The sequence below is a fragment of the Aythya marila genome (genome assembly GCF_965140915.1).
Source record: "Aythya marila genome assembly, chromosome: 17".
In the NCBI taxonomy this organism is placed as follows: domain Eukaryota; kingdom Metazoa; phylum Chordata; class Aves; order Anseriformes; family Anatidae; genus Aythya; species Aythya marila.
Window position 1 is genome coordinate 5,949,880 of NC_139058.1, and position 13,793 is coordinate 5,963,672.

The 13,793-nt window shown below is 49.5% G+C and overlaps 2 protein-coding genes across 2 annotated transcripts in view; one reads left to right on the plus strand and one right to left on the minus strand.

Moving 5' to 3' along the window:
• Positions 1 to 960: 960 nt before the first annotated feature.
• HRK (harakiri, BCL2 interacting protein) lies at positions 961 to 9,960 on the plus strand (the record flags this gene model as incomplete). The annotated part of the gene is made up of 2 exons (XM_082773709.1): positions 961 to 1,287; positions 9,245 to 9,960. The coding sequence occupies one exon, from the start codon at positions 961 to 963 to the stop codon at positions 1,225 to 1,227; it is 267 nt and encodes an 88-aa protein (XP_082629835.1). The 3' UTR covers positions 1,228 to 1,287; positions 9,245 to 9,960.
• A 2,528-nt stretch (positions 9,961 to 12,488) lies between these two features.
• The window catches only part of RNFT2 (ring finger protein, transmembrane 2), a 36,189-nt gene continuing 34,884 nt past the window's right edge, over positions 12,489 to 13,793 (minus strand). The window contains exon 13 of the mRNA XM_082774002.1: positions 12,489 to 12,510. The gene's annotated coding sequence lies outside the window, so the exon portion shown is untranslated. The remainder of the gene's footprint in view (positions 12,511 to 13,793) is intronic.

A 13,793-nucleotide genomic window follows, 5' to 3' on the forward strand; every position in this document is an offset into this window, starting at 1 on the left:
TGCCCCATCCCTCAATTCCCACTGCCCCCCTGTCCATCTCTGTCCTCTGTCCCACTCTGCCCCTGTCCCTCAATTCCCTCTCTGCCCCCCCGGTCCTCTCTGTTCCCTTGTCCCACTCTGCCCCCCTGTCCCTCAATCCCCACTGCCCTCCCTGTCCCTTACTGACCCCAAGTCCCTTTCTACTCCCATCCCGCTGTGGTCCCTCAGTTCCCTCTGCCCCCCATCCCCCTCTGTCCCCCCACTCCCTCTCTGCCCCCCTGTCCCTCACTATCCCCCCATCCCACTCTGGTCCCCCAGCCCCTCAATTCCTCCTCACCCCCATTCCCTCTCTGCCCTATTCCCTTTCTGTATCCTGTCTCTCAATGTCCCCACATCCCACTGTGACCCCCATCCCTCAATTCCCTCTGCCCCCCCGTCCCTCCCTGCCCCCCCATCTTACTCTGTCCCCCCATCCTTGCCCCCTGTCCCTCACTACCCCCCCATCCCACTGTGACCCCCATCCCTCAATTCCCTCTGCCCCCCCATCCCTCCCTGACCCCCCCATCCCACTCTGGTCCCCTCATCCCTCAATTCCCTCTGCCCCCCCATCCCTCTCACCCCCCCATCCTTCTCACCCCCCCCACCCCTCTCTACCCCCCATCCCTCACTGCCCCCCATCCTCCTCTACCCCCCTAACCCCCATCCCACCCCCCTCACCCTCACCCTCACCCTCACCCCCCATCCCCATCCCCATCCCCACCCCCACCCCTCTCCCCCCACCCTAGCGCCGCCCCGCGGGGGATGATGTAACCCCCCCGGCCCTCCCCCCTCCCCCCCCCCCTCCTCCCCCCTCCCCCCCCCCCTCCTCCCCCTTCCTTCCCCCTTCCCCTCCCTCCCTCCCCCTTTCCCCTTCCCCTCCCCTCTCCCTTCCCCTCCCTCCGCACACTCCCGCGGCACTCGGCGCCGAGCGGCGGCCCCGCCATGTGCCCGTGCGCCCTGCACGGCGGCCCCCCCGCGCCCTGCCCTTGCAGCCCCGGCCGTGGCGAGCGGCCCTCGGCCGCCGCTCGCCTGGTGGCCGCTCGCCTCCGCCGCCTGGCCGATGGGCTCCAGCAGCGGGCGGAGCGCCGCAAGGCGCGGGGCAGGGGTCCCTCGGCCGCCCGCCGCCGCCTGGCCGCCGTCGTCTGCCTGCTGTGCGCCCTGCCGCCCGCCGCCGCGCTGGCCTGGCTGATCCGCAGGAGGAGCCTCTGAGGATGGGGAGCGGGGCCCCCCGCTGGAAAGGAGCGGGGGAGCTGGCGGGATGAGCAGCAGGTGGGGGACGGGGGGAGCACGGGGATGGGATGGGGGTGAGGGTGGGGTGGGGGTGAGGATGGGGATGGGGTTGGGACGGGGTTGGGATGGGGATGGGATGGGGATGGGATGGGGATGGGATAGGGATGGGGTTAGGATGGGATAGGGATGGGGATGGGATGATGATGGGGATGGGGACGGGGTTGGAATGGGATAGGGATAGGATGATGATGGGGATGGGATGATGATGGGGATGAAGACGGGATTGGGATGGGACAGGGATAGGATGATGATGGGGATGGGGTTGGGATGGGATGGGGATGGGATGATGATGGGGAAGTGATGGGGACGGGGTTAGGATAGGGATGGGATGATGATGGGGATGGGATGGGGATGGAGACGGAGTTGGGATGGGATAGGGATAGAATGGGGATGGGATAATGATGATGATGGGGATGGGATGATGCCGGAGGTGGGATGGGGCCGGCGCTGCTCGGCACGGGAGGTCCGGCCCCGCAGTGCCCGGCGCGCTGTCCGCGGTACCGGCTGCGGCGGCTGAGCGCGGCCCCGGCAGCGCGCGGAGCCCCGGGCTGCGGGGACGGGTGGTGGTAGCACCGATCTCCTCCGCTCCCTTCTCCCCTCGTCCCTCTCTCCCCGTCCCTCTCATCCCTCTCTCCCCTTTCCTGCCTCTCCGTCCCTATTCCCTTTCTCCCCTCTCCCCTCTCTCCCCTCTCTCCTCTCCCCCCCGTTCCCCTCTCCCAGCAGTCCCCAAACGACCCCTTTCCCCTTCCCTGAACTTTCACAGCTTCCAGCCCCGTGCCTTCCCCCCCAGCCCCCCCGTGTTCTCGCTGGGCAGTTTTGTCCCCATGCCCGCACTGAGATCCCGGTGGGGATCAGAGCAGGTCCCATGCCAGCCCAGGGGCACGGAGGATGCTTGTAGCCCCCTGCCCCGTGCCTGTGAGCCCCCAGCCCTCTTGTGAGGGGAGGAACTTCCCCATGTCCTGCCATCCCCTCTGGGCTTTAGAGCCCACGGGTGCTGCAGGACACCCACCACTGAGGTCGCTGGGTGCTGGGATTTCCTTGCAGGACCATCCGGAGGGGCTCCCCCTGGCTCTGTGTTTTGGTTAATGCCTCACCCGGTGCTGGAGGCTCTCTCCAAGGGCAGTCCCAAACCACAAGCCGGGGAAAAAAGCATTTGAGTGCAGTTACCTCTGGTTCCCAGAGCCCCCTCTGTGCCCTGGAGCCACCGAGCAAACCAGCAGGGAGACGGGAGGTGCCTGGTCCCATAACCCTTGTCATCTCCCTGGGCTGGGGGGGACAGCTCTGCACCCTCAGCCCCGGGAGACCCAGGGATCCCACAGGGATGCGGGGAGCTGGTCCCATGTGCCATAAACTGTAAGGTGCAGCCCGGGGCAGCTGGGGGGCTCTGAAGTGCTCTTTGGGACATGGACCTCCCCCTGCAGACATGAGGAGCAGGGGCTCCTGTTTTGGGTGCTTTAAATTACATCTCTGAATGCCTCCCGGTGTCGTATTCCACCGGCTCAGGAAGGACTTAGACAAGACCCTAAAATAAAGCAGCCAAATAATGCCACCAGAGCTGTGGCCGACCTCCTACTCTTAGTTTTAGCTGGGCTGTTTGTGGTCATGGGCCAGACCTCGTCTGGCAGGAGTCAGGGCTTTGCTTATACTGCAAAATATCTTGTGTGCTTTTTAGGTGCATGAAATGTAGTCAAAAATGTCTGCATAATGTGGGGAAAAGTGTGGTCATCTGGAGAGTTTAAAAGTAAGGATTTCCAACAGGTGTGTGTGTGCGCACGGCGTGCGTGTGCGCGGGGCTTGTTGTTGTCTGTCGGGCTGAGCCACGGCTCCTGTGGCTGTCAGTGGGTTCAGCTGCTTGCAAAGATTTCTTTGAAAACAAACCCAGTCTTTAGTTATTTTTGGTGAGCCCAAGCAGTGCCTGTGGCGTGGGGCAGTGGGGCCGTGGGCTCTGCCTTCCCTTCCCATCACTTTGTGGCAAGCGTGGTTGTAGTGTTTGGAATCAAACCCCCCGTCTTGCTTGTTTGTCTGTGCTCAAAAAAAGTTGAAATCCGAGGGGAGCTGCAGCATCTCCCTTATCTAGTGTCTCGATCTCCCCTGTCTCACATCTCAAGTGGCCTTTTCTTTCTTACCAGCCTGGGGAATTCCCTGCCCAGGCTGTGAATTGATCCCACGCAGAGAGGTGGCAGGTGAGAAGGGCTGGCAGAGCAGCCTGCGCCTGTTTGGATTTTAAGTTTCTGTGAAGGTTTGCGTAGCTTTGGTTAGGCAGATGATTTTTTTCCCCCTGATCTCGTGCTGTGGAGCCCTCACCTCTGTCTGGCTTTCTGCACTTCAGGCCCAGCGCTAACCAGTTGCTGGTAGGGTGCTTTGATGAAGGCGCCGTGGAGGAGCGAAGCCTTGTCCTCAGCGCAGCCGAGGCTCCTTCAGCATGCACAGCCCTTCCTCGCAGCTTCAAAGGCTGCCGCAGACAGGACGTGCTGAGCTGCCTCCAAGTGCTCTGGGGCTTCGTGAACGCAAATACAAATGTCAGTCCCTGCAGAGGTCCTTGTGTGCGAGGTGAAGCAGTCTCGGGGATACAGCAGGCAGGGGTGGGAGAGGAAGAATAAGTCCCCTGGCTGCCCCGTGCGCTGACCTGTCCGACTCCCGGCAAGCTTCTAGGCACAGGTGACCAAGCTGCAGATGGAAACACAGTGCAACTGTGAGAGTAATAAATACATCCTCTGCAGCTCAGTTTCTGTGTTGTTTTTGCTGTTTTATTTTCATCAGTAGTCTTCCTGGATAGCGCTTTGCTCGCTCCAGTGGAGACAGCTGATCATCTGCAGCGCCTCAGCACCCAAGTGAGAATGGGTTAGATTTAGAAGAGATGTTGTTAGACAGCAGCGTGTTATTAACTCAGCAGAGTATTTCTGAACAAAATTAGGGCATCCTCAGAGACACTGTGTGGTGATAATAACTTTGTTCTGCAACAAGATGGAAAGCCCAGGCTTGTGATCCTGGGATTTCACAGAATGGGTCGTACAAGGAGAGTAACTTGTGCACCTAATGAGCGTGCTGCCAAGTCAGCATTTGGCTTGCAATCTAGTGGCCACGGAAGGAATAGAGAAGTTAGGGGAAAGGGCCACTTTCAACTTGGCTAACGACTTGAGCTCCCCTCCTGCTTTTTCAAGCAGTAACAGCGTTTGTCCTTAGCAAACGGGAGTGCACGGACTGTTTCTGAGGGAGAGGGGTGGTGGTTGTTCCCACAGCTCCTCGTGGCTTTACGCAGCTGTGCGGCTCAGGAAATAATCCTGTATGCTGGGGAACCTCTGCTCGCACAGCCCCCAGGTGATGGTGCCACTGGAAGTGGGATTAGGCTGCAGCATGTGACCGACTTCTGTATCTGTGGACCATGCCTGGGATTTGGGGATGAATGCTTTGCAAATGGCAGTTTTATAATATATAATCTGACATCACCTTCAAATATCCAGCCAGGGCATGAAGTATAGTTGTCATGTGCCAGTTTGGCATGGGATGTCACTTGTATTTTGCTCTATTAGTTCAGAAGTGGCAGTGTATTAAAATCAAACCCTACATGTCCCTGCCAGCCTCGCCAGCCTGGTTCTGCGCCCACTGCGTTGCCAGTAATTCCCCCCGCTGTTTGCTGCTAGGTTCACGCAGAGCCACTCTGTCCAAAGTCTCAGTGCAGTTAATTATCTGTATTAAAATTGGGTTGATAAGATTTCTGGAGATGTCACACTGAGCTGTGCAGGAGTGCAGAGAAAATTAAGGACCAGAGGCAGTGCTGCTAATACAGGGGGAAGCCGGCTGGCTCAGCAGCGAGCTGCGGCTTTGCAGGAGGACAAACATTCAGCGTGTCGCACCCTGTCTGCCTCCCTGACACAAAGAGCCCAGCGCTGCCGTTTGTCCTCCTGCGACGCCAGGAGGGTGAGGGAGCCTGCTCGTCCTGCTGGCAAGCGTCCTGCTCACAAATCCCACAGGGCACCCTCACCCCTCGCCCCAGTTAAATTGTGCAAGAAAAACCTTAAACGTGAACTTTCATGCTGAACAAGCAGCGAGAGTTCTCAAAAATAAGCAGCAGCCCAGAAATGCCTCTCCCCAGGCAGGCTGTGGCCAGGCAGCCCACTCCTCCATGGGAAGAGGTGAGCCCCTGATATTTCTTTACCCTCTTTGGCTTCCTAAATCTTCCCGTACTAAGACCTCCCAGACACACTGTTCTTCATGTTCTTCTTGAGTAGATCTGCTCTTCTTTCCTCTTACCTCCCGAGCCCCCTCCTAATTGTTTTTTTTTTCTTTCTTTTTTTTTTTTTTTGTCTTCCAAGTTACCCTTCTGTCTCCCACAGAGATGCTAATGAAGTGTGAGTGTACATGGATGCGGGCTGCTGGGGAATTTGACAGGGCTCTTGCCCAGCCCTTGTTTCCTCATTAACCTTCTGCTGCACGAGGAAGCAAGAGCTTCGTCTCTACCTCCAGCTTTCCCAAGCCCTCGGATATTTTTTTTCCTTAAATATACTCATAACTGTTATTTTGTTTATTAGGAGTGGAACAGGTGCCAGCTGAATTGCCTGTGTAAGCCGTTTAGATCAAGAAGTGACATGCTGGCACGTTAGCCGTGAGCAGAGCTCCTTTTGCCAACTGCTTTAGGGGACACGAGCTCAGGTTTTCCTATGGCTTTGTGCAGGTGGTACCCAACCGTGGCACTGCGTCCTGCCTCTGAATGAAGATTAGTTAAAGAAGTGCTGAGATCAGACCAGGGACCCCCTGCCTGAGTTGTTTCGTGGCCAACCTATGCAGCATCCTGGAGAAGAGCACTTTTCTACCTTTCTTTTCTCCATAAACACCACCTTAGCAGGCTGTGTGATAAAATTGTAGAATTTAAGGCTGGAGAGTTCAAAATAATGGAGAAGCCTAGATGTCCAAATTATTAAAAGCAATGGGATGCGTCAAGGCTGACTGAGATGGTTTTGCAAGTATCGGCCAGCATAATTTGTCATCTCACAACTTATCGTTTCATCGATGAAACGAGTAAGGGCAACTTTCTGAGCAGAGGCTGCATCTCCTCAAGTGACCAGGAAGAAGGGAATACATCACCAAAGGGAACGTTAGTTACCATGAAAAATTTCAAAGCAGATGATTTTTTATTTTATCTTTTTTTCAATCCTTGTTCTCAGTAGACTCTGTTTTTCTTATAGGAAGTCAGCTGTAATTCCTTCTTTTCAGGAATAAATGAATTTTTTCTGTAATAGTGGACAATCTCCCAAGAAAGTTTCAACGCTGTACAAATGACACCTAAAATAAACAAATTCTCAGCAGCTCTATGCTGGCACTCTTCTCAACTTACTATCCACCCCAGTATTACAAGTAGGATGTAGTTTGGCTTTGCTGAGCCTTATTCAGACCCAAAGTACCAAATTTTGATCTATCTGCTGAGTGCCTATTGTGGGAAATTTGGAGTAACTCCACTGAAGTCAATTGGGCTGCCCTGGATTTACAGTGCTGTAAATGAGATCAGAATTTGGCTCAAAGTATATTCCATTAATGAGTCAGATACTGGCAATGCAGCCAATGTGCACCCAGAAATGGCTTTAACACAGCCTAGGATATTCAAAATTGTTTTATTGAAAGGCGGGCTGAAGGCCAGGATTCTGGGGTTCTCTTTTATTCTTTCCATGAAATTCACCTTTATGCAGAAGGCCAGCACGAGGCCGATGCAGAACTTAAGAGCCATTTAAGCTCTCAGAAATAGGGCTTGTGAGATGCATAAACATCGCGCTGAGCTCTCTGCCTGCCCCAGAGCAGATTTATCACTCGGAGTTCAAGATGTTCTAGGATTTATCAACTTTTACGGGTTTTTAAAGATTTTCTGTATGTTAAGTGACAGAGCGAGACCGTTTGTAAAACCTTCTGACACCGTGGATGATCTGTTGCAGGCCGGGTACGGCACAGCAGGGCAAGGGTTCATAGCTGGCATTTGGAAGTGCTACTACAGGAGAAACAATAAATAAGGATTAAGCGGCTTTGCTTTGGAAGAAATCATTGAGTCAAATCCCGAAGTCTTTATTCAGAGGTAACCTGAGTAAATAGTTCACCTCTCTAAGCAATGACATCACGGGCTCTTCCTCAGCATCGCCAGCCCTTCTCAGCACCCTACGGGCAGCTCAGGTTGTGCCTTCCCTTCCCACCCTAGCTGATGTGGTTAATTTTGGAGACCTCTCTATAAAGACACCCTGCGAGAAATGTAGATGTTGAGAATCTCCTCCTTGTGAAACGTCAGGAGGCTGGAGAGAGCCGTGGTGCTGTCTGTCTGTCTGTGCTCAGCGTTGGCTGCGACCTGGCTGTGCGGTGTGGAAGGCCAGGATGAGATGCCAGCGAGATGTGTGTGGGAGCCTGGGTGGCAGGAGGGTGCATGACTTCAGGCAGCCAAGCCAAGGGGCCAGACAGGGACACAAGTCAACTTTTGGGCTATTTCTTGGCAGCTGTTTATTGGCAGACTGTGCTCCGTGGGCTGTTTTTGTGTGGCTGGTATTATCATGTTCACACTTCTTCACGTAGTAAACACCTTTCCCATTTACTTACTGCCAAAAAAAAAAGTAGCTTTGCAAAAAGAAAATGAAAAACTGTCTCCAGTACTTCCAGAGTGGGTGTGCGTGTGAAGTCTGTGCACATGCAGATATAGAAGCCATAAAAACCATGTGGCTAGCTGGTAGCCTTGATCACAGCAAGACAAGTGAAAATGTGCTTCAAGTCGAGATGATTCATTCTGGCTTTTGTCCTTCATGCTATTTTCACTGTTGCTTTAGCTGCCTCAAAACTAGAAAGCAAAAGCCGTAAACTGAGAGCAGGAGAGGTTGTATTTGTCACATCCTGCACACACCAGGCAGCTGGCAGTACCTGGGATAAAGCAGATAGGGATAAATCTTAGGAGGCTGATCCAGGGACATTCTAGGTTACTCGGAGCCTGTTGCAGTACCGGCTTTTGCCCACCTTCTTCACCGCAGAGGTTTCAGTTAACCTCGGGGGCAGTGCTGCTGTATCGTGATAACCTCTGCAGTGGTGTATATGGAGCAGTACTACAGAAGGGAGGGAAGTGACTCTGGGTTTACATCTGGGTTTACATTAACGCTGATCCGAATCTGCCCCCAAGCTGTTTGCCAGCCCTAATTACGCTCTGACTTCATGGCTGATGCAGTCTCAGAGTCAGCTGCTCCCCCCTCCCTCCTCCCGCCCGGCTGAAGTCACCTCATCCCGAAGGCCAGCGGAGATTTCTCCGCTGAGGTTTCTGTAAGATCACTCCTTGCCACAGTCTCTGCAAGCTAGACAACACAGCCTGAAAGTTGGGATCTGCCCCAGCAAATGCTGGTATCGACAAACCTAGGTATAAATGCAGGAAATGGGAATTTCACAGTCGATGCCCCTTGGGCACCTCTCCTGCTAATTTGCACTTAGATGGGTGCCTTTCTCTGAGCACTTTATTAATTAAGGCTTGCAGCCCACCTATGAGGCAAATAAGTTATTACTGCCCTCATTTTACAGCAGCAACTGCAAGAAGTGGTTTGCCCAGGGCCACAAATCTAATCAGTGGTGGAACCAGGAGCGAGCGAGCTCTTCCAGTCTCTTGTGATACTCAGTGCACCCCATTGCCTACCTGGAACAAAATTAATGGCTTCCCTAAAAGTTAACATTTTTGTTAACGTGATGTAAATGAAGATGGATCGCCCGAAAGAATGAGCCTCACAAAGTGAGAGCTCACCAGAATTCCTGCAGCAGTGCAGATAAAGGCGTCATCTCTTGTGTTGAACCACAAAACCATCTTCCCCATAAATTATATACCTCTTCTAGTCAGTAAATTTAGCGGAAGGGTTCAAGCATAAATTTAAAAGAAGCTTTTATTGTAACCAATGCATCAATATAATTAAAACCAAACACAATTCTTTTGCTTTCTTAGGCTGGAGGAAACCCTGTGCCCTTGGAGAAATTGTTTCCCCTTTTCCTACAGGGAATCCAGAGCCTGAGCAGCAGCTGTGAAGAGTGGAGATAAAGAAAGAAGTGGAAGATGTTGGAAGTGCTTTGGGCAACGTGAAGAAGGATTTGCACTGAAGGAGCTGTTCAAGGGCCCAGCAGCAAAACAGAGACACATACATGCTTATATATAGAAGAATGTAAACCCTCCTGTATGCATACGTTAAAATGTGCATGCCTTGTTGAGAACGTAAGCAACATTCCTTGTAGATGATGGTGGTCTGAGCATTCGTGCTCCTGCAGTCTGAGTCAAAAGATTAGTGATGTCCTTGCTGTAATGCTAGCATTTTCTCCACTGCACCTTGTTTGTGGTGACATAAATGTCCCTTTCAATGCAGCAGGATGAAAAATTATCTGTACATCCGGAGTTAAGTAATACCTTGACCAAACTTGCTGCAAAGTGGGCATGTTCTAGCCTTGGTGGCGGAGGAAGAGGTGCTTAGCAGCTTGGACAACAGACAGTTTGTGTGTGTATATATTAAGCGCTATAGCACCAGGTGAGATAAGCTTTTCTTAAGACTTTTGTTTCTCTGGTGCTACATTTACTATTTGTCTGGGGCTAAACTGCCTCTTTGTGGTGCTACAGTTTCCCCAAGAGGATGTTCTGAAACATGGGACAAGGAGAAATCTATTTTGGTTATTGATATTTATACACAAGATAGCAAAAAATAATACTTGTTCAAGAAGGTGCTATTTTTTTTTCTTTCTTTCAACCTCTGCATAAATTAAGACAGAAAAGTAATTTAGCCCAGAACTTTATAAAACTAATTTTCTTTGGGGCAGTTCTTTTTCTTTTGTCAGTTCCGAGCTTGGGAAGCAGCATTCGCTGAGGTGGCAAAGACACACCAGCTCCTTTCACTGCAGTGTACATGTCAGATCTGCTAATGCAGAATCTTCTACAGCTCTGGAGCTGGGTGTTCTCCTGGATGCTGACTGGAGTGGTCTCAAATCCTGTTAACCAGGATTTGAAGAAAAGACCTATGGAAAAGAACTATATCTAGACTAATCAAGAGACTAGAGGATAATAGGAGAACTTGTCCTTAGAAATCAAGAGGCTTTTCCCAGCCTAGTACTGAGCACTTTTTTTCTTGCAGCCAAAACTACCTGTCAGATTCAGGATACCTTCCAGAAGCTATTTACGGTAATTCTTAGGTACATTTTTTAGAAACATTTTTCCTGGCTTCAGATATTTGCAGCACAAAATTAACCTTCACATGGCAGGGGTGAATTTTCAAAGGCATAAAGGGATGTCAAGATTCCAGTTTCCAAAGTTTGGCTCCTTGTCTTTTAAAAATACTTTCTAACCCCTGCCCAATCAAGGAACAAACCGAGCAGTTGCTATGTCCCAGTCAAACTTTGCATTTTTGACTACTGCAGGAGAAATGTTTCTAAGCAATCTAAAAGCTAAATTCTCTCTTTATCAAATATTCACCAATGTGTTTTGGGCACCTGCACACATATTCATGGGAATTATTGATCCAAGTCAATTCACAAACAGCAGAAAGGGCTACGCTGAAAGAGCAAATTGTTGCTAATGAATAACCTTGCCCTACTTTATTTTATGTGCAGTGGTGGGAGGGATCATGTAGCTAAGTGTATTTTGTCTATTGATAGAGTTTGGATGGCCTCAGAACCACAGGGACTACATCCACCGATAAAACATTTTTCTACCATTTTTGGCCTGATGCTCACTAATACTAGGCATCCTGTATTCCTTCCTGGCTCAGTCTCTGATCAGAATAAGAATTCTTCTAGCAAATGGAGGAGCCTCAGTTGATTTCAGCAGGGTTGCAAGTGCTGGATTAGTGACTGCTGGATCAGGCATAGTCTTAAAAATACAATCTTCTGCAAATCACTCAAACAAGGAAGCGAACTTGTGTGTTCCTGTATTGCACAATAGTCAAATTTGAACAGAAAATAATTGATTGGGAAGACTGGATGCATAATTTTGCTACAGAGGACACATAACCTGAAGGGGGCCTTCCCTTTACCCCTTCTCTCACCCTGTGTGTGTACCCCATACACGGAGGTAGCCTTGTGACAACACAGCCAACAGAGGAGCTAGCTTACATTTCTCAGTTTCAAGTATGAGGGCTCTCCCACATTTCCTCACCCTTAACAATTACTATTAGCTCCTGAGATCTGAATGTTTTAATAAACTACTAACCTGGAATGTGCATTACTTTTCCCTTGCATCTTCTGTGCATACAGTTTGCACTACCACTGTTTTATCCTGCCATGCTGGCTATTTGAGCTTGCAGCCTTGAGACTTCTTGCAGCATTTTTTCCCAAAGAGGCAGTTCCCCTGAAACACTACAGCACACAGCAAAGGAAAGAAAAAAGAAAGTTCTGTTCTTATCCCTTTGGGAAAGCCCCTTAAATCAGTGACCAACCTTAGCACAAAGTGATTGGCTAATCTTCCCGAGTCCTAACTCACCATGGACAAGCTTTTCTGAAAAACAAGCAACCGAACCAAACCAAAAACAAACAAAACAAAACAGAACTCCCAGGGAACCAGCCTCTTCCTTGGTTGTTCCCAACATTCAGCCACAATGGCAGAAGGCATGCTGCCTGTTGTTACTCTCATGAAATAAGAACCAAATCTATGGTGCTTCCCAAGTATAAACAAGAGCAGGAACAGACTCCAGATCCTGCTTTAATCCTGATTTGCTTCACTTTTGTAGTTCTAAATGGGATGTTTGATGTGAACCAAGGGTTAACTTTTGGAGACTTTCATCTATTAGTTGCTGGGTCAAGCAAGCTTTGCTAGAGAAACAGCTTACCAGCACTTTATAGCTAGCATTCACTGTACATAAATGGAATTACTTAATAGAGGGTATGTATTTGTCAAAGCCTTACATTTTCTGGTATAATTGCTATTCTTGAATGCCTCCATTTTTTGAAAAGGGGTGTTTTTATCCTTTTTAAAATACCTGATTTAACCCTGGTTGATGTTTGTACTAGAAAAGAAAGCATGCTGTATACTCCCCTAGTGCTGTTCATACTGCATCGCAACAGCTGTGTGAGGTGGTGGGGGGTTTCTGTACCTTCCTCACGGGTAGGAAACCAGCACAGTTCCTCTCTTTCTCTCTCCTCTTTTTTTTTTTTTTTTTTTTTTTTTTCAGCAGCCAAGAAGTCATTGATTTTGATTAGCTTCGCAGTTGTGCCTCGGTGAAGACTGGGGAGTGCTCTCTAAATGAAAAAAAAGACCTCATCTTAGGTTTCAGCAGACGGTGCGTGTGCAAGCCAGAGGAGGAGGTTATGAGATCATAGTCTATATAGAACACTGCATAATGTGGCTGTGAGGAAAGTCTTTATTAATTTTTAAAGCAGCACTCCACCAAGATAGCTCCTATCACATATTGGAATTTCATATTTCAAGTTAAAAAAGCAGTACAGCATGGACCACTAATCAGTTCCTCTCCCCTGACTGTTAGAAGAAGTCACTTGGCCAAATTAATTCTAGGATATCACCACTGTCTGATTACAGACAGCTGCGTTACACCCAGGACAGAATTTAGTCTATTGATTCCAGATTCCTTCTTAGAATTATTTTCTGTAGGTAAGAAAATACGGAATGGGACCAGTTCTACCTCTTATGTTGTACAGGAACAGCAGTGCCTCCTAGGACAAGCATCACCCAATAAAAACATAGAGCAAATCACCCAAATCAATGAGTTGCCAGTGATGAGGAATGAGAAACCCATCGTGCTTCTGTTTTAGAGCATGTAGGCATGCAGAAATTATCCTAATTTAGCTAAGCCCATTACTAAAGCAATTTACTTAAATCAGAAACACTTGTTAAATCAGTTTAATCTGATTTGTGAATTTGTTTTTTTTTTCTATACCATGCTAAAATTATAACTTCAGTGCAAAAGCAGAAGCTGTATCTTCTACTGGAAATGATTAGAAGCAGATTTAGTTAAACTGATGCAGATTCTATATCCACAAACACCTTGGCACCAGGCACTTTCCCTGCTGCCTCGTAAGATGAAACAATTTGTTCAATGCTGCTATTGCCATTAGCCCTTGGAGGTTGAACAGGCAGAGGAGAATCTCCCTCTGGGAGGCAGTGGAGAAAAGGGAAGCAAAACCAAAGGAGATCCTTTCTGAAATTCTGCCGTACCATGTACAAAATGGCTAACAGTGAGGACAGGATAACACATCTACCTTAATATGTATTTTTAATTTTTCTACAAATGGTTTTGAGAAAACAGCTGTCCACAATTGTAACAGAAGCCTGGGTGTATGTAACAAACTACCTGTGGTTCCCAGTGAAGCCCACATTTTTTGTAGGCACACCAAAACTTCATGGTTATATTCTACCTCCACAACTGGTTGAACAATACCTTAACAACTGTTCTTAGAGCAAATTTGATTTTGAATCCAAGCTTCAAAACTCAGCCTCATTCTCTGCCTCAGTGTAACACTCTGAAAGTTCACTGCTTTCTGTATGCTGAGTTAAATTTGTTCCT